The sequence below is a fragment of the Nycticebus coucang genome, chromosome 1 (assembly GCF_027406575.1).
Source record: "Nycticebus coucang isolate mNycCou1 chromosome 1, mNycCou1.pri, whole genome shotgun sequence".
NCBI classification, from domain to species: Eukaryota; Metazoa; Chordata; class Mammalia; order Primates; family Lorisidae; genus Nycticebus; species Nycticebus coucang.
In genome coordinates, this window is record NC_069780.1 from 26,169,670 (window position 1) to 26,194,635 (window position 24,966).

The following is a 24,966-nucleotide window of genomic DNA, read 5'->3' on the forward strand; positions in this document are numbered from 1 at the left end:
TGGGGGCAAAACTTTACCTAATAAATGCAATCAGTGTAACTTGGCTTATTGTACCCTCAATGAATCCCCAACGATAAACCCCTCTCCCCCCAAAATATGAATTCTTACAACAAGAAAGAAGAATTTGGTAATTATTTACAAACTATTCTTTCCTTGGTTACAAAATTAGCTCTTTACCAGGAAGTTAAAATTGAAATACTACTTCATACAAATAAACTTATACATTGCAATCAGATCAACAAACTGGAAAAATAGATAATTTTTCTTTTTTCTTTAGGAAATATATTACTTTTTGCCTTTATAGATTAAATTGAAATTATTTCTAAGGCAAAATACTTTCAGGTAATAAAACAGTGATGACTTGGATAATAGTTTTTAGTATATTGAAACAGTAAAAGATGAATATATATTAATATAATCCACTAAAATAACACTATTTCAAGTTATAAATAAGTTGAAGAGATACGAACCTAGTTTCTTTCCACTCTCCCTATTTTTAGTGTTGTTACATTTAAATCATTATCCAATATAAATGCAAAAATCATATAGCTCACCCATATTTGATCATATTACTCAAATATCTATGTAAACTATTACGTGTAACTCTCTTGGTTTTTAAAGTATTTCAATAAGTAAATCCATAAAAAAAATTGTGTCTTAAATCAAGCTTATATATATAGAAGAGTAACAGTTAGTACTTAAAGCTTTTTGCAGTTATAACAATTGGCATGGTCAGACCTTCATTTTCTTCTTGACATCATTGTATCACATAGGTTAAGGATTGTGATTCTTTGCTCTTTTTCCGAATTATTCATAACTAGAGGTATCACTTTGGTAAAAGCAGTAATTCCTAAACTTTTGGGGGGTAATGGTTTATAGCTTCCTTTGTGAGTATTGAGAAAACTATTTATAGAAAAATACACAAATATAAGAGCACGTAGTATTTTGTGTCCTTAAAAAAGTTTAGAGACTCCATGAAAATAATCCATAATATATAATCACCCAATTGAACTTTATAGATTGAAACCTATCCCTAAGTTCCAAAAATCCACCTCTATTCCTATACAATAACTATTTACATGATTAACCTAGAATCCTTTCAACAAAACAAGGCAGATTTTACTTCTAACAGACATCCCAATGCCCAATACCACAGACTAAAAATAGATTTTCCGGGACAGAACTTAACATATCTCCCAAAACATAATAACTTAGGAAGTCCAAGGGAATATCAATGGCTCTATAAGCAGAAATAAAAAGAAATAATTAAAGTAAGATTATAGCCCATGGAGAATCAAGGACCTTCTTTTTGGAAGGGCAAATGACAGGCAACTTTTAAACATTCACTTTGGGGTATGAAGTAATGTTCCATGACCTTTACAACTGAAGTGTAAAACCAATTTCCAAAAGTAAAAGTTTAAATCATATTTCCAAAAGATATAAAATAATGTATTACAAACTGTAAAACTAAGGTAAAAAATTGGATTTTAGAAACAGAAGTTTAAGTCATATTTTAAAATAAATGTATTTCATAGTTACAATTAAATATTTACACATCAACATTTAGAAATGCACTTAGACATTTCATCTAATACAAAAACATAAAATTTAACAATCATGCTTTATCATTCTTTATTAGCAATTTATGAAGAGAAAGTAATGAAAAAATATTTTATAATATTAATTCATAAATTATAATGGATACTGGAAAAGAAGAGAAAAGAGAAAGTAAGAGAGGGGTTAGGGATAAAGAAAATTACCTATTACATACAATGTACACTATTCTGCTGACAACTACACTAAAAGCCCTGACTTCAATATTATACAATTAATCTATGTAACAAAAACACTTCTACCCCCTAAATCTATTGAAATAAAAATAAATAAATAAAACATTGGTATTGTTTGGTTTATATTAATGTACAATATTGTGATTCTACACAGAGATCTTCAGTGTCTACCTATAGTTTAGAAGAGAAAATAAAAATGTCATATTTTTTAGTATATTTAGTTATTAAACACTGTCTACACACCTAATATCATCCGATTCATTTTATAATTTAATAATACTAACAATGACATCTAACCAAAAATGCTCTAGTGTTTCTTTGACCTTGGACATATTGTTCCCTTGGCTTAGAATATTCTCCCTTGACTTGTCTAAATAAAAAACTCCCATTATTCTTTCATATTTCATATAAAATATTTCCTAAATTTCTCATTACTTTTGAATAACTTAAGGATTACTTAGCCCACCATTTTGGTACCTTTTACTTTTATTCCTAATATAATAGTTACTTTATTGTAAATAGATTATTTACATCTTTTTCTCCTTACCAGATTGCCACATATTTGAAAACACAGATTTTTCATTTTTGGATTCTCAGAGCCTAAATCAGACTGGGTTCATATTTATAAATTAGACATCCATGGCAATTGCAAAATTAAAGAAAAATTAATATAAATTCTCTTTGAAATTTTTCATTTAATTACAGTGACTTTTTTCATATAATAAATATTTATTAATTTCTATGCTACTTGAATAGAAGTTTAAATGAAATTAACTGAATAAAGTTTTTTTTTTACCTTTTCCAAATTTCCATATTCAGGTGAAACATAACAGTTTAAAATACAATGGAAGTCTAAATCCAAACTTAAAAATACAAAATTTTGATCAAAGAATTTCAAAGTAATAGAAAATAAATGACTCAATCATTAACTTTCTATAGTATTAATAGTATCACACACATACACATGCATCAATTTCTGGTTTATATAAATCATAGCCAAATAAATTTCATATTAAAATATGGCTGACCTCAATATCTTTATATTAAAATGTATTTGGCTAAAAATTGGAGTAATAAATCCTAAGAATCTCAATTTTTAAATTTAGAACTGAATATAAATAAAAACCTAAATATAAAATGTGATTACATTCTCTGAATACTATAGATATATAATAATTTATCACATTCTTATTGTCCTACCCAATTCGGCCATTTCTACATAAAAAATTTAAAAATTCACTCTGAAAATCATTTCTAATTGATACTTTTCATAAAATCATATTATGTGCCAAAACTAAAAATTATATTTATAAAATAAACTTACATAATTAAATTTGAATTAATTTTAGCAGAATTTGTTGTTCTGAAGAGAGATGTATTTAAATTTTTATTTTAAGGTTTAAATAAAGGATTCATTGAAGGTTTTTTTTTTATATTTTCACATAATAATTATCTATTTTAAATTTGAGAAAATTAATATTAAGCCTAAATTAAAAATACTCTTCTTGGTCAAAAGACTTATTCAACAAAAGAAAGTAAATGAATCATCAAAACATACTGCTATTTTAAAAGGATATATACATATTTTTCTGACTGAGAACTAACTCAGTGAGTAAACTTTTATTTCCAGATAAAGGTTAGTGATTTATGGGAAGATAATCCTAACATTATCCATTTTGTTAATATAGCATAAACATTTATTTATATACTACTCTGTGCCAGATTTTAGGGTTGATACTTGAATAATAAAATTAATTATTTTCCCTCATAGAGCTTGGAATGTAATCTTGGAAGTTCTTGATTAGAATCTTAAGTGAGCATTTGTACATGAATAAACATAAAAATATACATACAATTTTATGTTTATTCATGTACAAATGCTCACTTATGATTCTAAAATTGTATGTATAAAAGTATACATGCAATTTTATGTTCAAGTTCTATGAGGGATTACATTTGAAGCTCTATTTTTATGTTTTTTAAACATGAAAATATCCATATGGGCATACATGCATTTATGCCCTATCTTTCAAATTTTCAAAAGGATCAGTAACCAATTGGTTATAGTAAGCCAATAAATATCAACAACATGATAGAGCAAAGGAAACAAACAAGTTGGCTAGTTATGAAAATAAAATTGGCAAAGTAAAGATATGTTCCAACAACAATGTTGATCTTCCTCCCCCAAATGTGAATGTGCAATTTAAGAGAGCTCCAGTTATGAAAATTTGTAAATATTATTGTAAGGACCACAAGCATTGGATAGTTTAGACATCTGTGTCATTGATAACAGAGAAATATTGACAAACCTCATATGTTGTTGGGCCAGGAGTAATCTCTTTGGAATCTTCAAAGCGTTTTGATGTATTAACAAATAAGGGCATGGGGCAAGAGTTCCTTAAAATGGGATTGTATGATGCAGGCCCTACGAGAAAACAAATGTAAAATTTATAATAAAGTATGTTTTAAAAGTATCAATTTTGGTCATGTGGATATTATTCTAAAGTTCATACTCTTAATGTATAAAATTAGCAACAAAAAATATTGGACCCATTTTGTTTGAATACATAAAATCATTCAGTTCATGGCTTGAAAAATGATAAATATAAAATAATGACATCCGTTTTTCTAATAATTAAATGTAGTACAGAAATAATCTCCAAAAATGAGAAACAGTACTCTTTCAAGATACCTAAATGTTATAGAAAAGGATACTTAACTCTTTTATTTCCTAAATGTTCATTCACATGTTCAGTGAAGAGGTAGTGCTTAAGCAGTTTTTGGAAATACAAAGAGAATTTATAAAAGCAACAATATGGTTAAACAGCACCATGGGCACTAAACATTATAAAAATCAAGACACAAAGATGGAATATACATGGAACAATTAAATAGTAAACAGATCCAAACCATCCTAAAAGGAATTTTGGTTTGTTTTTTTTTTATTAAGTCATATACACATAGATCATGTATACATTAATGCATTTATGGGGTATAATGTGTGTGCATTTATACAATTTGGAATGCTTAGATCAAATTAGTTAATATAGGGTTTCACCTCATTTACTTAATTATTGTGTTAAGATATTTATATTCCATACTTAGTAGATATGACATGTACTCAATATGCTCCATAGGTGTGGTCCCACCATTTACCCTCTCACCATCAAAGCTCCCCCCACCAATCTGCCTCCTCTTCCTTCCTACATCCTGGGCTATAGTTGTTATTTGTCTTTCATATGAAAGTGTGAGTGATTAAAAATTGGTTTTATAAAAGTACTGAGTACATTGGATACTTTTTCTTCCATTCTTGAGATACTTTAATAAGAAGAATATGTTTCAGCTCCATCCATATAAACATAAAGGAGGTAAAATCTCCATATTTTTTAAGGCTGCATAGTATTCCATGATATACATCTACCACAATTTATTAGTCCATTCATGGGTTGATGGGCACTTGGACTTCTTTTCATGACTTTGCAATTATGAATTGAGCTGCAATGAACAACCTGGTGCAAATATCTTTGTAACCTAGTGAATTTTTTTCTTTTGGATATATACCTAGTAGAGGAATTGTAGGGTCAAATGGCAGGTCTACTTTTAGATCCCTGAGTGTTCTCTAAACTTTTTCCAAAAAGAACATGTTAGCTTGCACTCCCACCAGCAGTGAAGAATTGTTACCTTTTCTGCACATCCATGCCAACATCTGTAGTTAGTAAGGCAAGCAGACAGCCCTCAGAATGGGACAGGATATTTGCAGGTTATGTTTCTGACAAAGGTTGGATAACCAGAATCCACAAAGAACTCAAACTTATTAATAAGAAAAGAACGAGGGCAGTGCCTGTGGCTCAAGGAGTAGGGCACCTGTCCCATATGCCAGAAATGGCGGGTTCAAACCTAGCCCCGGCCAAAATCCAAAAAAAAAAAAAAAAAAAAATGAATAAGAAAAGAACGAATGATCCCATTTCATTGTGGGCAAGAGACTTGAACAGAAGCTTCACTGAAGAAGATAGGCGCATGGCCTACAGACACATGAAAAAATGCTCATCATCTTTAGTTGTCAGAGAAAAGCAAATCAAAACCACTTTGCGATATCATCTAACTCCATTAAGATTAGCCCACAAAACAAAATCCTGAAACCAAAAGGAATTTTGTACTTATGCCAATGGGCTTGAAATTATATAATGTTCCAAAATTCAATGGAAGTGACCAGAGTATATTTTGTAGGTAAAGTCCAAGTAGAAGAGGTTTAAATTTTTTTTATTATTTTCATTCAACACAGTTGATGTTTTATTTGTTTCAGTCCCATATAAGGTTTAACTAAAATCAAAGCTTTCTAGTAGTAAATAAAACCACTTGTGAGAACCATGTCCACAGACAGTAGGCAGCTCTTCAAAGATTTAAATTTAGAAGATTATGAAGGGAGCGGTAGACTAAATAGTAAACTCTGGGCCAGATGCGGTGGCTCACCCTGTAATTCTAGCACTTTGGGAGTCCAAAACAGGCAATAACTTGAGGCCAGGTGTTTGAGACCAACCTGGGCAGTAGTGAAACTCTGTCTCTACAAAAAAATTAATTAGCCACCTGTGGTGACACATGCCTGTAGTCCCAGCTACTTGGAAGATGAGACCAGGAGTTTGAAGTTGGAGTGAGATGATGTCCCTGCACTCCAGCTCCTGTGAAAAATATAAGTTAGTAAATAAATAAATAAATAGAAGAAGAAAACTCTGGTAATACTTTATAGGATTATAGATGAGTGGATTTGAAAATGGTCTGTTTTAGAAACACTAATGAGGGAGTTTATGAACATTGGTAAGGAAAAAGAGGAAGAACTTCAAACATGAACACTGCATCGTTTATAGTGACTGAAATATAATAAAGATGAATGGTGGCTATAAAAGAGGTTATAATCTGACAGGATTAAGAAAACACAAAAAGAAGATACTATTGAAGAGGAATACATGGGTTTGGTTGTGAACCAGTTGTTTGAAGGATAGGACAGGATACCCAAATAGAAATGTCCAGAGGGTAATTTCTTTGGAAATTCTTATTCGGAGATTGACTAATGTTCGGTGGGAAAGCTGGCTTGGAGAAAAAAAGAATTATTCAGTTAGAGGCACTGTTGAGTTTTATGTAAGTAAAAATGTATGGAAAGAAAATACTAAGTAACTGAGGGCCAAAACTTAGGGGGCTACATATAAGAAGGAGGAGAGGAGTCAAAAAGAAGAAATGGTTTCTAGTGAATAGAAACTGACTAACACAACTTCACAGAAAGAAAACAGAGAGAGGTTTTTTTTTATTATTATTCCTTCATATTTTAAGCAATACTATTGTCTATTACATGAAAAATCTTGTATTTCAAAAGAATCAGTGGTCTACTACATGGAATGTTTCTATAGGAGAGAAGACACATAGGAAGGTCACTGTAGAGCTTGTAGAAGGTAACTTTAGAAGAATGGCAATGAATGAAAAGAGTAATAAATCAGGGAACATCAAAAAGACATTGTATAAGGAGAGAAAATGAAAACACTGGGCATAGATTATTGACAGTAAACATAAGTAGTTAATTAGTAGGATAGATATAAGACATTAAAAGAAAACAAAGTCAATGCCACCATATCTCCCTCATAAACATGTAATTCAAAACCACCTGCTTTGAAGAATACAGGTATTTTCTTGATGCTTTAAAATCTAAAATATTTTTAAATTGATGGGTTCATATGAAACATTTCAATTTTTTAGCTTTATTAATATAGAATATTTCAAAATATAGAATAAAATATGACATCTAGGCTCTAGCCCAGTTATTCTCTTCAATGATATAGGTATCCAAAGTTAGAAAGCCCTTGTGGAAAGCTAATTTCTTTTCATTTATAAAGTTACAAGTAAAGTGTTTTATCAATTGCCATATTACTATTACAATAGTATTCATGACTTTGAAATAATATAATATATATGTGCAATGCAGAGGAATAAAACACATATGAATATACATACATAATATTTTTATAGAAAGACTTCCTATTCACAAGCTAAACTATGCATGGGAATATATATCAGGTGTCTCAACACCCAGAAAAAATCACAAACTATCATTAGGAACTGGGTGCACAATTCTGCTGTCAGTTAATTGAAAATTACAACTTTTACCATAAAGATTTATAAAGGTTAATGCAACAAGTAAGACCATTATCCAAACACTAGTGCAACAGTGTTTTGCCAACAGTGTTGGACCATTATCCAAACCCTAGTGCAACAATTCATTTTCAATTATGAAGCAATATAGCCTGTCCCCTGCCCTTACCATCATGCTAGAGCAACTGATAAATGTTTACTTTTATGGTCACAACTCATTAGAAGAAAAGAAATCATTCAAATGTACTTGTAGTAGATTTCTTTATATTGGGATTCCTTTGAGGAGCATTAAGTGAAGCAAAACTTTTCTTAACATGCATGTTGCTGTATTTCAGCACTCAGCCTCACTTAAGCTACGGAATCTTAATTAAAAGGTTTATTGCTCCTAATTTTAAAATATATTTTCAATTACATATTCTACTGGTTATGTGATACACTCAAAGTTTTAAACTGCTTCCTCACTCAGCTCTGATTCACAGCTGGATTATGTAGAAACTATTTTCTATTTATAAACCCAAATGCCACGTTTTAATCACAAGTCATGGAAGAAGAAAACTTCTCATTCCAACTTAAAAACCTATGAAAAGTTGTTCTGAATCATGAGTAGTATATAATAGGGAATTCAAGAGCAGGTTATTCTTATAATTACATATTTTTGAGCCCTATGCCAATTCAGATTCTATGAAATGTCAACCAATGCTACAGGGCAAAAATGTAAGAAAATAGGAACAATGAGTAATTTAAAACAAAATGCTGCCTCTGACCCTTTAATACAAACATTCTGATACATTAGAGTGGACTCAGAAATAACTACTACTATAAAATAAAGCTGTAAATTTCATATTTTAAAAGTAGCTGTCTTCATAGTGAATATTTTAAATAATGCATTTAAAATCATTTTGCTTATAAGTATTGAGTCATTTTTTTCTTTTGAAAGTGACAGAAATCTACTAAAAAGTAAATATTCTATATGTGAGCATATCTTTAGGAATTAAAAAGCATTTAGGAAATTGTTCATTGAAATTGCAAAGCTTAAAAAAGTCATTTAGAAAGTTGATACTTTTATCGAACACATTTTCTCACACTGATTTTATTCTTTAGTTTTACAAATGAAGTAAAAACAAAGACAAAAAATTAATACACAAAGTATTATCATTAATATCAGAGACCAATTTAGGTTTAATGCTTTTCTACTGCTTCTAAGATTAGATTTGATTAAACAGCACTTCAAATTTTTCTGTGCAGACCACAGAACTGTACAATCTATTAAATTGGGCTTATAGGTAATGAGGAAAAAAAAAACAAAATCCCAATACTGTATAAATTTTAACCAAAATTTCCATGCATGTTTTACCACAGCACTAATGTTTCTGTCTAAACACATAAATAGTATTACATATTTTAAGAAATAAGATTTTAAATGCCTAAAGATATCTTAAGGTATTATAGAGTATTTTGGAATTATTGTAAATATAGCCTCTAAGAAATAGACTACTATAATGCATTCCAAACCAAGTAGACTAAGAAATGGATCCACTGGAGTCTACCTAAACCATGCACCTGCTAAAACACGTGCTCCTAGCACTGATTAAGCAATAGGGCTGTCACTGTTATGACATCCAAATACAAAATCATATGGATTTCACTTGACTGAAATATCTCTTCAGACAGCAATGTGTGTTTATCGTGTACCTCTCAGCACATACTTATGAAAACATGCATCCACAAGCCCTGTCAAGTGAACTCTTAGAACTGCTGCTAGAAAAAGATACTTTCACTTTCTGATATCATAAGTACATTGTTAAGAAAATTTGAATGACTTTCACCAGTCTTATAAATGTAGGTATAAAACAGGTTCTGTATAAATTATGGGAACCAACTAGAAGGATGGATAATCACTCTTGACTTGAAACCACTTTTAGTAGCAGTATATAAATATGCAACACATGAATGATTTTTATTAATAAGTAAAGAAGTTATCAAATAATCAATAAAACATAAAATTATCTTCAAGCTAAATAAAATACCTCACAACTTCTCTAATATAGCTAAATTCTCAAAACTAAATTTTGGTTTTATATTCCACTGTTCATATTTAAAGGTTTGGAGCCAGAACACCAAGAAAATTATCCAAGCAAAAAAGTATAATAAGTCTCAGCACATATTTGAAGTAGTTTTCTTAGAACACTGTTATTATCTTAACACCCTATTAGGGCTACATTATCAAAGCATTCCATCTCAAGATTGACACTTATGTCTCAGAATATTAAATGTAAATATCCAGATATGCTCTATGTCTTTGTAAAACATATCATATAGATGGTTATGTAAAGGTTTTTTTTTTACATATACATGTGTTTATTAGGTTTCCATTTTTTGCCTTCACAAAATTAAAGAGGCTTAAAATTTAATAACAATAACAATGTTTACGAGAAGGACTAGAAACAAAAACCTTGTAAAGAATGAATGAACATAAATACATTCAGAAAAGAAATCAGAGAATTGCTGCATCGAAATATTAAGCAGTAATAGTAATAATAATAATGCAAAGAATGTAACATTTACATTGTCAAATAAGAGTATGTCTATTATAGAATGCTTTGACTCAGAGATTCAGTATGGAGTCATCAGTTAACTTCTTCTTATTCTTTTTTTAAGTCTCAAAAAATAGACAACCAATATTTATAAATAAAAGTAAAAGATAATTTCAAAAAACAGATCATGCCAAATCTTATAGACAATAGAAAAAGAAGAAATACTTCAAAATCATTCTACTTGATCTGGGTACACCAGATTTTAAAATTGGAGAGAATATACATTATAAAGGAGAAATTACAAACATAGTTCACTTATAAATGAGGATGCAATATCCCAACCAACATATTAACAAGTTGAATTTAAATTAATGTTTAAGTAATATACTTTGGTCAAAATTAAATCCAATTTATGTGAGCATTAGTCACTATTTTCTTTTCTTGTCTTCTTTTTTTTTTCCTTCTTCTTTTCCTTTCCCTCACCCACTCCCTCCTTGTCTGTCTGATATCCCCTTCCCCAGGCCCCACTGTGTCATTAATTGTCATTAATTGTCCTCATATCAAAATGGAATACACAGGATTCATACTTCTCCATTCCTGTGATGCTTCACTAAGGATAATATGTTCAAACTCCATCCAGGTTAGTACAAATGCTGAAAAATCTCCATTTTTTATGGCTGAATAATATTCCATGGTATACATATACCACAGCTTACCAATCCATTCCTGGGTTGAAGGACGTTTAGGTTGTTTCCACATTTTAGCAATTGTAAATTGGACTGCGATAAACAGCCTAGTACAAGTGTCTTCAATAAAAGTTTTTTTTTTCCTTCTGGATAGATGCCCAGTAATGGGATTGCAGGATCAAATGAGAGGTCTAGGTTGAGTTCTTTGAGGTTTCTCCGTACTTCCTTCCAAAAAAAGTTGTATTAGTTTGCAGTCCCACCAGCAGTACAAAAGTGTTCCTTTCTCTCCACATCCATGTCAGCATCTGCAGGTTTGAGATTTTGTGATATAGGCCATTCTCACTGGGGTTAGATGACATCTCAGGGTGGTTTTAATTTGTATTTCTCTAATAATTAGGGATGATGAGCATTTTTTCATATGTTTGCTGGCCATTCATCTGTCGTCTTTAGAGAAAATTCTATTCATCTCTCTTCCGCACTGATGTATGGGATTGTTGGTTTTTTTTCTAGTGGTTTCGTTGAAGTTCTGTATAGATCCTGGTTGTTAAGCATTTGTCTGATTCAAAATATGTAAATATCCTTTCCCAATGGGTAGGTTGTCAATTTGCTTTGGTTGTTGTCTCCTTGGCTGTACAGAAGTTTTTCAGTTTAATTAAACCCATTTGTTTATTATTGCTGTTGTTGCTATTGCCATGGCTGTCTTCCTCATAGAGTCTTTCCCCAGCAATATCTTCCAGTGTTTTTCCTATTCTTCCTTTGAGGATTTTTATTGTTTCATGCCTTAAATTTAAGTCCTTTATCCATCTTGAATCAATTTTTGTGAGTGGAGAAAGGTGTGGGTCCAGTTTCAGTCTTTTACATGTGGATATCCAGTTCTCCCAGCACCATTTATTGAATAGGGGGTCTTTCCCCCAGTGGACGCTCTTGTTTGGGTTATCGAAAATTAGGTGGCTGTAAGTTGTTGGTTTCATTTCCTGGTTTTCTATTTGATTCCAAATGTCTATGTCTCTATTTTTGTGCCACAGAGATACAAGAGATTATCTCTGAATACTACCAGAAACTTTATGCCCAGAAATTTGACAATGTGAAGGAAATGGATCAATATTTGGAATCACACCCTCTCCCTAGACCTACCCCAGATGAAATAGGTCTCCTAAACAGACCAATTTCAAGCACTGAGATTAAAGAAACAATAAAAAATCTTCCAACAAAAAAATGCCCTGGTCCGGATGGCTTCACACCAGAATTTTGTCAAACTTTCAAAGAAGAGCTTACTCCTGTACTGCAGAAATTATTCCAAAAAATTGAGGAGGAAGAAATCTTCCCCAACACGTTCTATGAAGCAAACATCACCCTGATACCAAAACCAGGAAAAGACCCAACTAAAAAGGAGAATTTCAGACCAATTTCATTAATGAATATAGATACAAAAATTCTCAACAAAATCTTAGCCAATACATTACAGCTTATCAAAAAAGTCATACATCATGATCAAGTAGGTTTCATCCCAGGATACAAGGCTGGTTTAACATATGAAAGTCCATAAACGTTATCCACCGTATTAACAGAGGCAAAAATAAAGATCATATGATCCTCTCAAAAGATGCAGAAAAAGCATTCGATAAAATCCAGCATCCTTTTCTAATTAGAACACTCAGGAGTATAGGCATAGGTGGCACATTTCTGAAATTGGTCGAAGCTATCTATGACAAACCCACAGCTAATATTTTACTGAATGGAGTAAAACTAAAAGCTTTTCCTCTTAGAACTGGAACCGGACAAGGTTGTCCTCTGTCACTTTTACTGTTCAACGTAGTGCTGGAAGTTCTAGCCAATACAATTAGATAAGACAAGAAAATAAAGGGCATCCAAATGGGACCAGAGGAGGTCAAATTCTCCCTTTTTGCTGATGATATGATTTTATACTTAGAGAACCCTAAAGACTCAACCACAAGACTCTTGGAAGTCATCAAAAAATACAGTAATGTCTCAGGATATAAAAACAATGTCTACAAGTCAGTTGCCTTTGTATATGCCAACAACAGCCAAGATGAGAAGTTAATTAAGGACTCAACTCCCTTCACCATAGCCCAAAAGAAAATGAAATGCTTGCGAATATGCCTAACAAAAGAGGTGAAGGACCTCTATAAAGAAAATTATGAAACCCTCAGGAAATAGCAGAGGACTTAACAAATGAAAACATACTATGCTTATGGCTGGGAAGAATCAACATTGTTAAAATGTCTATACTTCCCAGAGCAATTTACTGATTCAATGCCATCCCTATTAAAATACCAACATCCTACTTTCAGGTTTTCGAAAAAATGATTCTGCATTTTGAATGGAACCAGAAAAAAAACCCATATCTAAGGCAGTTCTTAGTAATAAAAACAAAGCCAGGGGTATCACCATACCAGATTTCAGGCTGTATTACAAGGCCATAGTGGTCAAGACAGTATGTAAAGGTTTTTTTTTTTCATAGAAATACCAGCTTTATTTTTAAAATAATTAAAACTTTGATTAATAGAAAACCAAATTCTTTAACAAAGCTATAGTAAATGAGCAGATTTAAAAGAAATACTAAAGAAAATGATTAATTTTCCCATTAAAATTGTGACTATTTGCCATTTTCTCAACTTGTTAAAAATTAAAAGGCTTTTGAGCATATTTGGATTTGCTGCTAACACCTTTATTTGAATAGATCAACTATAACAAAGCTAGACTTACATAGTTTAAGGTATCCTGAAAGAAAGCCTATATAATTTAATTAGTGATGAGCCAATGAAGCAAAAGTTAATATTTCATTGATAATTGAAATGAAAAATTTTACAACTAAAACAAATATATTTTATAGATTAAATAAACAATAGAAACTTTTTCATGCTTTGATGTCACCAAATGTTTTAGAAGAACTATTCAGTTAACCACTGAATATCTCAGGAATCTTTCTGTTGCTTTTTGGTAAACCTTAAACCTACATACATACTTTAAATAAGATGTTTTTTTCACCCTAACAGTGTTGTCTATCCAATATGATCCCGTGATCATATAATGTAATTGTTATCTAATCTTATTCCTATAAACTTGTAGAATACTATACCCCAAACTACTATGAGAATTCAGCAGAATTTTTCCCTTTCAATACTTGTCATCAACTAAGATTGAGTATCCCTAATCTAAAAATCTAAAATCTAAAATGTTCCAAAATCTGAAACTTTTTGGTGTCAACAAGATACTCAAAGAAAATAGTCGTTGAAGCATTTCAGATTTTGTATCTTCAGATTAGGTATGCTTAACTGTTAAGTAAATATAAAGCAAATTTTTAAAAACTTTTTTTAAAACCTGAAATCCAAAACATCTCTGGTCTCAAGCATTTTAGATAAGGGATACTCATTGCACCAGCAAATTTTAACCAAGACTACTAATACTCATATTTTTATATTAATAATGTATGCTTCCAAATAATTGAGGGTTTCTTCATCTGGCTTCAATATCTACAATCCGCAGGACTATTCACCACCCTTCTGCAGCTTTGGACATGTTACTCTTCTGGACTCTGGCTGACCTTGTTATTCAGCATGACACACCAGACTAAAGAACAAGAAGCATCATGTGCAGCATCATATATTTTAATCTTTCTAAAGTGTAGTTCACAGACCATGACAACAGAATCATACAGATTAGTTTAAAATCAAGATTCCTTGGATTCATACCAAAATAATAAATTATATTTTCTAAAATTTGGAATAAGAAAATGGTTGCAAAAAAAATCATTGCTTTGAACCTCTAAACTACAAGAATTTAGTACATAGCTGTTCTCAAAAATGTTTAAATATTAAATACTTTTCCCTCAAATAATCTTGCAAACTAGCAATCCAGAGAATAATCCTTCTGAAATTCTGAATGAGAATATAATTTCTTTTATAATATATCTTTCCTATGCCTCTGTACCTCCCTATAGTAGAGCTTCAATACACGCTTATGGATCTGAACTAAGTTGACTCAAGAAAGAAAAATTCAATTTTTGAGTCACCTAGAAACCATTCTTTTGACTTGAAGCATTTTAACCATTTTCTTTTTACTCTTTTTAGTAATTTTCCATAAAAAGAAATGGATATCTTGAAGTCTCATTTCTATTCATAATGTGAAAATAGAATTTCTTTTTCTTAACAATTTTTTATTAAATCATAACTGTGCACATTAATGCATTTATGGAGTACAATGTGCTGATTCTATATACAATTTTATAACCCAGAGTGAAAATAGGATTTAGATGACCTATCACATAAATGTATATAAGTATGTTTAGAGCAATTGTTGGCTGGGAGGAAACAGATTAACAGGGGATTGACATTATCAAGATAGAAAAAAAACTTTCTTTTCAGTGTATATCCTTTAAACACAGTATAAATTCTGTTATGTGAATGTCATACTATTGTAATTTTATATAAAATTTGCAAATGTCTTTCATGAACATGAAAAAAGAAAGTCTTTTTTCTATCTTGATAATGTTATTCTATCTTATTTTAGCCTATTTTTTCCAGAGTAAATCTTGAACCTAAATAGGAATTCAAGCTTTCTATATGACAGTCATGTGACCTTGATCAATGCTCTAAATTGTTAAAATTTAGTTTCCTCTTTTGTAAAAGAAAAAAAAGAAAACTACCTGAGAAGTTATCCACTTTCAAAATAAGTAAGGATCAAATTATTCAACCCCTTTATATTCTTGGAACAACTCTTAGAGAAAAGAAGGGGATGAGGAAGGTTATTATTTAAATTTTACAAGGAAATTAAGCTAAAACCCAGAGCTGTAACTTCATTCTATGGTTTTAACAGGTCTTATTACTATTTCATTTTGCCCTCTTATTCTCTATTAGATGTTTCTAGAACTTCCATGTCAAATTTTCCAAATAAATATCAGATTAATTAATGAAGATGTTATGCTTTTTCCGGAACATGACAAGTTTCCCAACAGAGTCAGTTGGGTCGAGAAGATGGGATAACTTGAAGTTTATATGATAAATTTAGGGATTTTTTTTTTTTTTTGCCTAGGTTATTATTTATTATTACAACAAAAGTAGGAACAACTTTTAACACATATATTTTAAAAGTTATAATAAGTATAAACACATTTAAGGAAAATACAAATACTGTAATTCTATTATAAAAATCAAGTTGTCTTCATATCTCCATATTGCCACACTGCTAATTGTTTAAGGCTGCCACACTGCTACTTTCAAAGCCTGTTATAAACAACAATAAAAAAAAAAAAATCTAGAGCAAAATGTTATTTTCCTACACTCCAAATAGCCCTACATTCAATCCTTTGGTGAAGGCTGCCTCTCTGTGGTAGAATGAAATGTGTTGTGTTCTCTGAGGGAAATTTTCCTCTCATTTTATTTTCTTTTACTAGAAAGGATCTGCATAATATTTAAAAATTATAGATTTAAATACACATTTTAACCACTTTTTCCCTGGTCATATTTGTGGCTTCATATCTAGAAAGGTATTTAGACCTCAAGGAACAGTCTAACTGACTTAGGCAAACATGTATAGCAAGAAATGAAAATAGTATATTTACAAATAACATAAATCGAGCAAAATAGAATTGCTCAAATATTATAGAATGTTCCTTTCACTGTCTCTTTTGGAAGTTAAACTCATTATTTACTTTATACTGAGTGACCTCTACTGGTCAGAAACACACACATTAATAGGCACTGTACTTAGAAGAAAATATCTGTTTCCTCAAGGCATTATATATACATTATGTGTCGTAAGGTGATGCCTGCTCATCACCTACAAGGCAACAATGGAAGAACATATTCTATTTCAAATACTCAAAGTCAAGAAACAAATATGAAATGTCTTCAAAAAACATTAAGTTAATTGTCTTTCTCCACTAATGACCCCTGTTAGTCGAAATAAAAGTAGGCTCAAAAGCCCTTTATTTAGAAAGGAAATATACTCTATAAAAAAATTAAGGTTTAGATATTTTTAATCTTATAACAACTGAAAGATTAGCATTTGTACATGATTACCTAAAATAAACATTTCTCTATCATAAAAATATGACTTGCTTTATCTCAGAAATAAAGGATTTATGTAATTAAGCAATGTAGTCACAAAAATGACATTAAAACTGTAAAACCTAATTAGGAGAAGATATCCAGAGGTCATAGTAACATCGTTGTAACCAATATCAAGATGAATTTTTTTTAAACTTAGGTATATGAAAAAGTATCCCTGAGGAAACTGCAGATTTGTTCCCATTGTAATTTTAATAGAGGTCAAAATCTCTGACTGGAAGCATATCAATAAAAACACCAAGAAAGTTGCCTGTAAAATTTTTTGATCAAGAAAGTATTATAAACCCTGATTGCTAATTATAGCAATATTCCCCTCCCCTCCTTTTTTTTTTTTTTTTTTTCCTTTTTAACAATGTCCAGAGGGGAAAAAGAAACATATTTGGTCTCCGCTCCAGCAAATACTGAAATCTATTTATATGCAAATAAGCTATCCATTATTAGTATGAGAAGAGACTTGTGCATAAAGGGAGAAATAAATTATCACTAGAAGCCATTAATGAAATCTATTTCAAAACATAACATTTTACAAGAGCCCTTACTCATGTAATATTTGTTTAAGCCTTGAGGGAAAATAGTGAGTTCTACACTTAGATGAAATCTGATACTACATTTTTCTTATGCCAATTTGTTTTATCAAATGCATTTATCCTTTCCTTAGAAATTACTTGATAATCTTAACTCCAGTGAGTCTTTTTAGAAAACTTCATCATTAAAATCATGATCCTATATGTTTGCTACATAATTGCCACATTGTTGAAGGAAGAGGGTATAATTTTTCTTGGTTGGAATAGTTGTTATTCTTTACGGTTGAAAAATGTTGACATTCATCTTTATACTCTAATAGTAGTAACATACAAACAGAAAAGTTTTCAAAACAATCATGAGTCCTGAATAAGTTAAATTTTTATGGAAAAAATAAAATAAATAATAACAAATAGACCATAAAATAGGTATTTTAATGTGCTTTGCGTATTTTCTCTTGAGGTTTCTTGTTTTGCTCTTCTTGACCTCAGAAATTCTCTTTAGTCCAGATTTGTGTGTCTGTCAGTTTTAGACACTGCATATATTACTTCCCCTGTCATCTACTTAACTGTGCCTAGGATGTCCAATATCAAACTGAAAGCACCAAATCCTAGCCACTAGACTACCAGGAAACACCAATGTTGAACTGAAATCCTTCATTTTGATATAATAAAGCTCAGGCTAGTCTTTGTTTGTTTTACAGTTTTTACTTTTGCAGTTTTTAGCAAGAAGTCTTCTATTACTTTCTAGATTATAAAAGTATTGTCTAATACAGTATTTTCTTTTCCTAACTCTGTAGTATTTACCTTTTTAATTAGGTCTTTAATATATCTGAATTCCATCTGTATATGGGGTATTTTGTACGGATCTAATTGTATTTTGCTTAGTAAGTATATCAGTTTTCCCAATATGTCCTACTAAGTAATTTTTCTTTACCCATTGATATGCGGTGACTTCTTCATTTTATTTATTTATTTATTTATTTATTTATTTTTGGAGACAGATCCTCAAGCTGTGGCCCCGGGTAGAGTGTTGTGGCATCACAGTTCACAGCAACCTCAAACTCCTGGGCTCAAGCGATTCTCCTGCCTCTGCCTCCCAAGTAGCTGGAACTACAGGCACCTGCCACAATGCCCAGCTATTTTTTGTTTGCAGCCATCATTGATGTTTTGTGGGCCCAGGCTGGATTCGAACCCACCATCTCAAGTGTATGTGGCTGGTGCCTTAGCCGCTTGAGCCACAGGCACCAAGCCCAGTGACTTCTTTATAATAAATTTTCTTCATATATGCATGAATCTATATATGAGTTTTTTCCATTTTATTATTCATTTGTCTTGCTTTTTTGCCAAAATCACAATATTTTTATTAGTATAGACTTGCAATATGTCTTAATAAAGGATAAAGAAATGGCTCCCCTTCTTTATACCTTATTCTTAGCTCTTCATGTACTTTCATTTTTACATAAATTTTAGTGTGATTATATATTTTTTCAAAAACTCCAACTGGAATCTTAAATGAATTTACATTTATAGATTAAGAAAGAGAAAATTTGTATCTTGATTATATAAAATCATCACGTTCAAGTGCCTAGAATACTAGAATAGCTCTCCCATTTATTCAACCATTATCTATGTTTATTATATTAGAATTAAAATGTTCTCTTTATGGAAACTTTGTCTTCTTAATACTAGAAACTTTATTTGTTCTTACTGTGAGTTTTACTTATTTTTCTTAGTCTCTTGAAAATGATCGCTGTTGGTATAGAGAAATGTTACTAATCATGTAAGTAATTCTTATACCCACCAAGTGAGGTGAATTTTTAATTAGTTATAGTAGTTCTGGATTTATTTTAAATTTGCTATATAATGCTATAATCTTCAATTTAAAATAAGTTAATCCCTTTTCTCCTAATACTGATTATTCTTCTGTGCTCCCAGGTATTCCATTCTTAGGTGTTGGTGTGAAGTATTTACTTTGTTAAGAAGGTCTGATAGCAGTAGGTATGCATATCTTTCCTTCCTTTAAGAGTATTATTTAGCATAGATCTTAGGTTTATAGCCTTTATCAAGCTAAGGAAGTGTAGAGGACACCAAGAGCCAGACCTCTGAGCAAGATGAATTGCAGCTGGGAGGCAGACCCTTGGGCGATTTGTCCGCAGGTGCTCCTTGCAGAGAAAGAGCCCAGCCCATGGTGATCCTTAGGCACGTAGACATTGTCTAATACTCCCCTTACCTGTCTGTCTTGTACTGTCTCAATAAAAGGCTACTGCGGAGGTTGCTTGGGGCTACCCTGCAATCAAGGTTAGCCCGCCTCCTGCAAGCTTGTACATCTAATCCACCTCATGCCTGGTTCCTTCCTGTGGGGATTGAGACCAGGGCCATAGGGGCCTTAGGGGCTGTAAGAAGGAAGTAACTTGTATTAATAGTTCTGCAGATTTTTAATGACAAATAATAGGTGAATTTAATTAAAAGATTGTTTCTGCAACTCTTTGTTAAAGTACTTCTTTATAGCGTACAGTACAGAAAAATGAAAACACCCTAGAATGCTCTGCTACCAACGTTCTTCTTGACAATAATCCTACTGATTTATCTTTGTTTTTATCTTTATTTTGACTGAGTGGTGTAGGATGCTAGATTCTTCCGTCTACCACTACCTACTATGCTTCATGCTGGCTATGAAGGGAAAAGAACCTATGGAAATGAGGATGAAGTATTGGGAAGGCAGTTGAGGGTTCTACTTATTCATCCTTAGGGAAAGTCCTTTGATCAATATAATCCTGCCTCTGCCAACTAACACAGAGTTGCAAGTTAGAACTTTTGTAAAAAGAGAGACCAAGAAGACAATATTGCCACTTTTTTGTACACCCAAGAAGCACTCTATGTAGACAGATACTTCATCTTTTTTCCTTAAATATGAACACACCAAAGTTTACCTGGCACATAAGAAGAGCTAGCCACATGAAAGACAAAGAAAAAGAGAAAAAGAAAAACTGACTCTAGAGGATAAAAAGATATTTGAAAAAAAAAACAGAACTTTTTAAAATTAAAATAATACACTAACATATATTACAATAATATTTCATTTGTATAACAAAGGACATTCAGAGAACAATAATATACTACAAGACCATGTAACAGTGAGTATAGAAAATTCTTTGAGACAAGAAAAATAGCTTCCAAAAACCATTACAAAAAAGAAGGGAAAGACAATGGTGAAGGGGAGAGAGAGAATAATAGATTTAAGACATTTTTTAGAAACTAATTAGAATAGGTCCAAAATCCACATGTCCAGAAAGACAAAATAAAAAACACTCAAAGGAAATTATGAAATACAGATGGCTAGAAAAGGACAGAATTCTAAAAATGTAAAAGACACTTAAAAATGTAAAATGCTGAATACAGGAATTGAAAGATACTCAGCTATATACCATACATAGTATATAACTACTATAGTATATAGCTATTTAGAATTATATATACATATACACATCCATACACACACACATCATTGTGAAATTGCCGAACAGCAAGTATAAAAAGAAAATTTTAAATGTTTCCACAAAAAGGAAGACAAGTCATCCATACAGAAAAAAACTTCAAAATGCCATCTGACATTATTTGCATCAGTAAAACTAGATTCTAGAACACAATGGACCAAAATAAGAAATAAGAAAATGTCAGAGCAAAATGAAGATATCTTAAAATATAAAGTCCTGCCTCCTCCCAGGAAATGTCTTGAGTCTACATGTATTTGAAATTCACAAACTCTAAAAAAGGCTAGGTGAAAATTAAATATATAATTACCTAGCCCTGTAGTGAAATGTCATTGAAAAGGTAAAATTATGTTAATAAATATATTAGGTATATACTAACATTTACTGGGTGTGTATAACTACATTTATAAATTATATGTCTATATAATAATTACATATTAGCTTTATATTTACCAGTTTTTAATGTTTATATTCTTACTAAAGCCATTTAAAATTAAAATAAACCATCTTTTATATTGTGTGATTATCAAAACTTAATTTTCCAGGGTCAGGGTCCCACCCCCAGGGACGCTGGGAAAGGGTTCCCCTAGGACCTGTGGAAACTGGCAGCAATCAACTGAAGAAATATAGTTCTGAATTAGAAATGACAGTAAAGAAAGAGATTTGAATCATAGAGTAGAATTAAAAGTGGGAGCTCAGCTGGGCACCTGTAGCTCAGTGGCTAAGATGCCAGCCACATACACTGGAGCTGGCAGGTTCAAACCCAGCCCAGGCCTGCCAAACAACAAAGACAACTACAACCAAAAAATAGCTGGGCGTTGTGGCAGGCACCTGTAGTCCCAGCTACTTGGGAAGCTGAGACAAGAGAATCACTTAAGCCCAAGAGTTTGAGGTTGCTGTGAGCTGTGACACCACAGCACTCTACCAGGCAACATAGTAAAACTTGCTCTCAAAAAAAAAAAATTAAAAGTGGGATCTCAGTGGTCTATTGCCCATTTGTGGGATTCCAGCATGACACTTAGCGTTTGCTCCACTCTGCTTTTATTGAAGTCTATTTGCCCACAGGGCAAAATGAGGGAGGGAGCAAAGAAGCCAGCAGTTTCTCTCATTGAGTATATTAGTTCCTATCATAATTATTAACCTTAAGGGTAGCCTTGAGAAATCTTAAATCTTAATCAATCTCCGGCTTGAGATCACACACACACACAGATTTCTAGGGAAGTGTAAACTCCACTAGTTCCCTGTGGAGTAAAATGCTACCAGCATTAATCTCCTCTGAGAAATCGATGGGAGGGAGGAATTTTCCTCCCATCACCACCACAGAGGATCTTCCTCTGTGATAAGGGATATAAGCTCTTCTGCCCATATCTCAGGGCTTGAGCTACTCCCTTGATCTCTGCCCCAGGCAACTGCAAATCTCCACAATGAGTCTGCTTTGCCTGTTTACTGGACAGGAGACAACCCAGTATCTTTCTAGGTCTTGTCATAGCCTCTTTTATGGCCATTTTTCCCCAGAGTGCTCACAGACCCAGCAGGGGTGTTTGCAAGCTATATCTTCAACAGGCTACAATTTTGGAAAATGCAGGAAGCTTGTTAGCAATGGCTACCTTAAATGTAAACTAGCTGACTTCTTTGTTCTGACTCACTCAGCTTACTTTTTAATTTTCCTCTTTTTCTGAGGGTGCTTTCCTTTGCCAAGAATGGGGTCTTTGGTCCCCATTTGGGGACCCAAAGTCATGTTTGGTGCCCAACATGAGTTTTGCATGGGTCAGTGAAAGGTGATTTTTGGTATACAAACAGGTTAGATAGGCAAATGAAGAAGACAATGTCAATTTTATCAATTATCAGACACACAAAAAATACCCTGAACTCTAGCTTTTCTAATCATTGAGTAATATTCCCCCAGTTTTTTTCCTACAGAGAGAAAGTTTTTGCAGAATGTTAGCTGATATCACACATTATAAAGTATTCTGTGTTCAAACAACTTTGGAAAGAGTTGGATTAAACAATGTTAAAACAAGTTTCTTTATTGCAGGTCATATTAGAGCCTGAGACATGCTAATTCACATATGAAGAATCAATACAGTATGTGCATTTTCAGCATGCTAAATCATAGACTCCTTCCTACACAACTAGTGTTTGTATTAAATACTATGAGAATTTTTGATTTCCAGGATAGCCACATGTGTTCCCCAATTTCTAGAGTTATTTTCATCATACTAGTTCTGAAATTGTAATTTAAACCCTAGTGAAGAAGCAGGTTAAAAAGCACAAATGAAAGCAGAGACTGAATTATATAGTAATAAAGACTTTTGTTCTACTATTATTAAAAAATTCAAAGTAAATTATAGTTAAATAGTTCACATCAAACAGGCATTTATATTATCTTTACTTTGGGATATTATGGAACTGTGCTCTCTTAGTTTGCATAATAAGTCATCTTTAGCAAATGCATGTTATTATCTAGTCAGACAATAGCTTCATCATTTCAGCACGTAATATCTTCAGATGACCATAAAGTATTAACCAAAGAATTCTATCAATAGCAAATGGTATTGTCCATAATTGGCCACAGCTGCAAGAAACTTATTCATTGATATTCTCTTCAGCTTCTTTATCCTCTAATCAAAAAAAAAAAAAAGTCTCAGAAGTATAATGGCTGTGATAAGTCTGAAACTTGAATTATATTACACAATAAAAAAAAATAGGTAACCAGAGAAATGAGATATTTTTGGTGTCAAGAAGTTCATTTACTTATATGTATCAGTAAATAAGAACTTCTATTCCACTGAGGACATTTTACTTTTATTGATACTTTTAAATTTTCAGATGAGGCAAAAATGTCACCTAAATAGGTTGAAAATATTTCTTTTTGGATTAAAGAAATCCATACACAGAAGTTCTTTCTAAGTTGTTATTATCTTGACAATTTATTCGCTTTGTCTCCTGTATGACCAGAGTAATTTATTCATGACACTAACAAACAGAGCAAAATTTAAGATCTAATCTTAGTGAAGGCCCAGAAAAAGAGAGTCACTCCTGAATTTAAGCAAACTTACTAAAGCAGCTGACCCAGGGCTGGGGGAGAAAAGCTGCATAAGGAGAAAGCTCATTTAAGGCTCTACAAACTATTTAGCTTATTTGAACAAACCTCTCAGCAGATCTATAGAAATGTTACATCAGTGTCAGGCTGCAGAAAATATTAAGCAAGCAAAATAATGATAATAATAACAACTTACACCTACAGATGTCTTCTAGAAACTTTTTATCAAAGACAGCTGTGCGTGAGAGTGAGTGAAAGAGAAAAAGAAAGAGTGAAAGAGAAAGAGAGACAGTGGGTTGAGGGACAGAGTGAACAGAGACAAAGACACAAAGATAGAAAAATGGCTTTCCATTCCACTGATGATAAGCCCCCAATATTTTAATTCTCTTCTTTCTCTCTTTCTCTCCTCCAGTCTCTTTTTCATAGGACCAAATTGAGGAAAGAGAAAATATTGTATAACTTTAGATCTGAAAATCCTCATTCCATTTCTAGGACTCACACCCTTAGATAATTTCTGTTTATAAAGCATCTATTATCAAGATTTAAAGTTTTGAAGAATATACAACTTTTGCTATCTTTCAAACAAGGTTAAAAAATAGAATATAATCTGTCATATAGTTCCTCTTATTTTGATTATGCTACCTGGATGGGTGATTTAGTTAGACGATTGAAAT

The 24,966-nt window shown here is 31.8% G+C and overlaps 1 protein-coding gene across 1 annotated transcript in view; it reads right to left on the reverse strand.

Annotated features, from left to right (window-relative positions):
- Positions 1 to 4,057: 4,057 nt before the first annotated feature.
- The window catches only part of STPG2 (sperm tail PG-rich repeat containing 2), a 282,519-nt gene continuing 261,610 nt past the window's right edge, over positions 4,058 to 24,966 (reverse strand). Inside the window, exon 10 of the mRNA XM_053597234.1 lies at positions 4,058 to 4,215. Within this exon, the coding sequence (XP_053453209.1) occupies positions 4,058 to 4,215 (158 nt within the window). The remainder of the gene's footprint in view (positions 4,216 to 24,966) is intronic.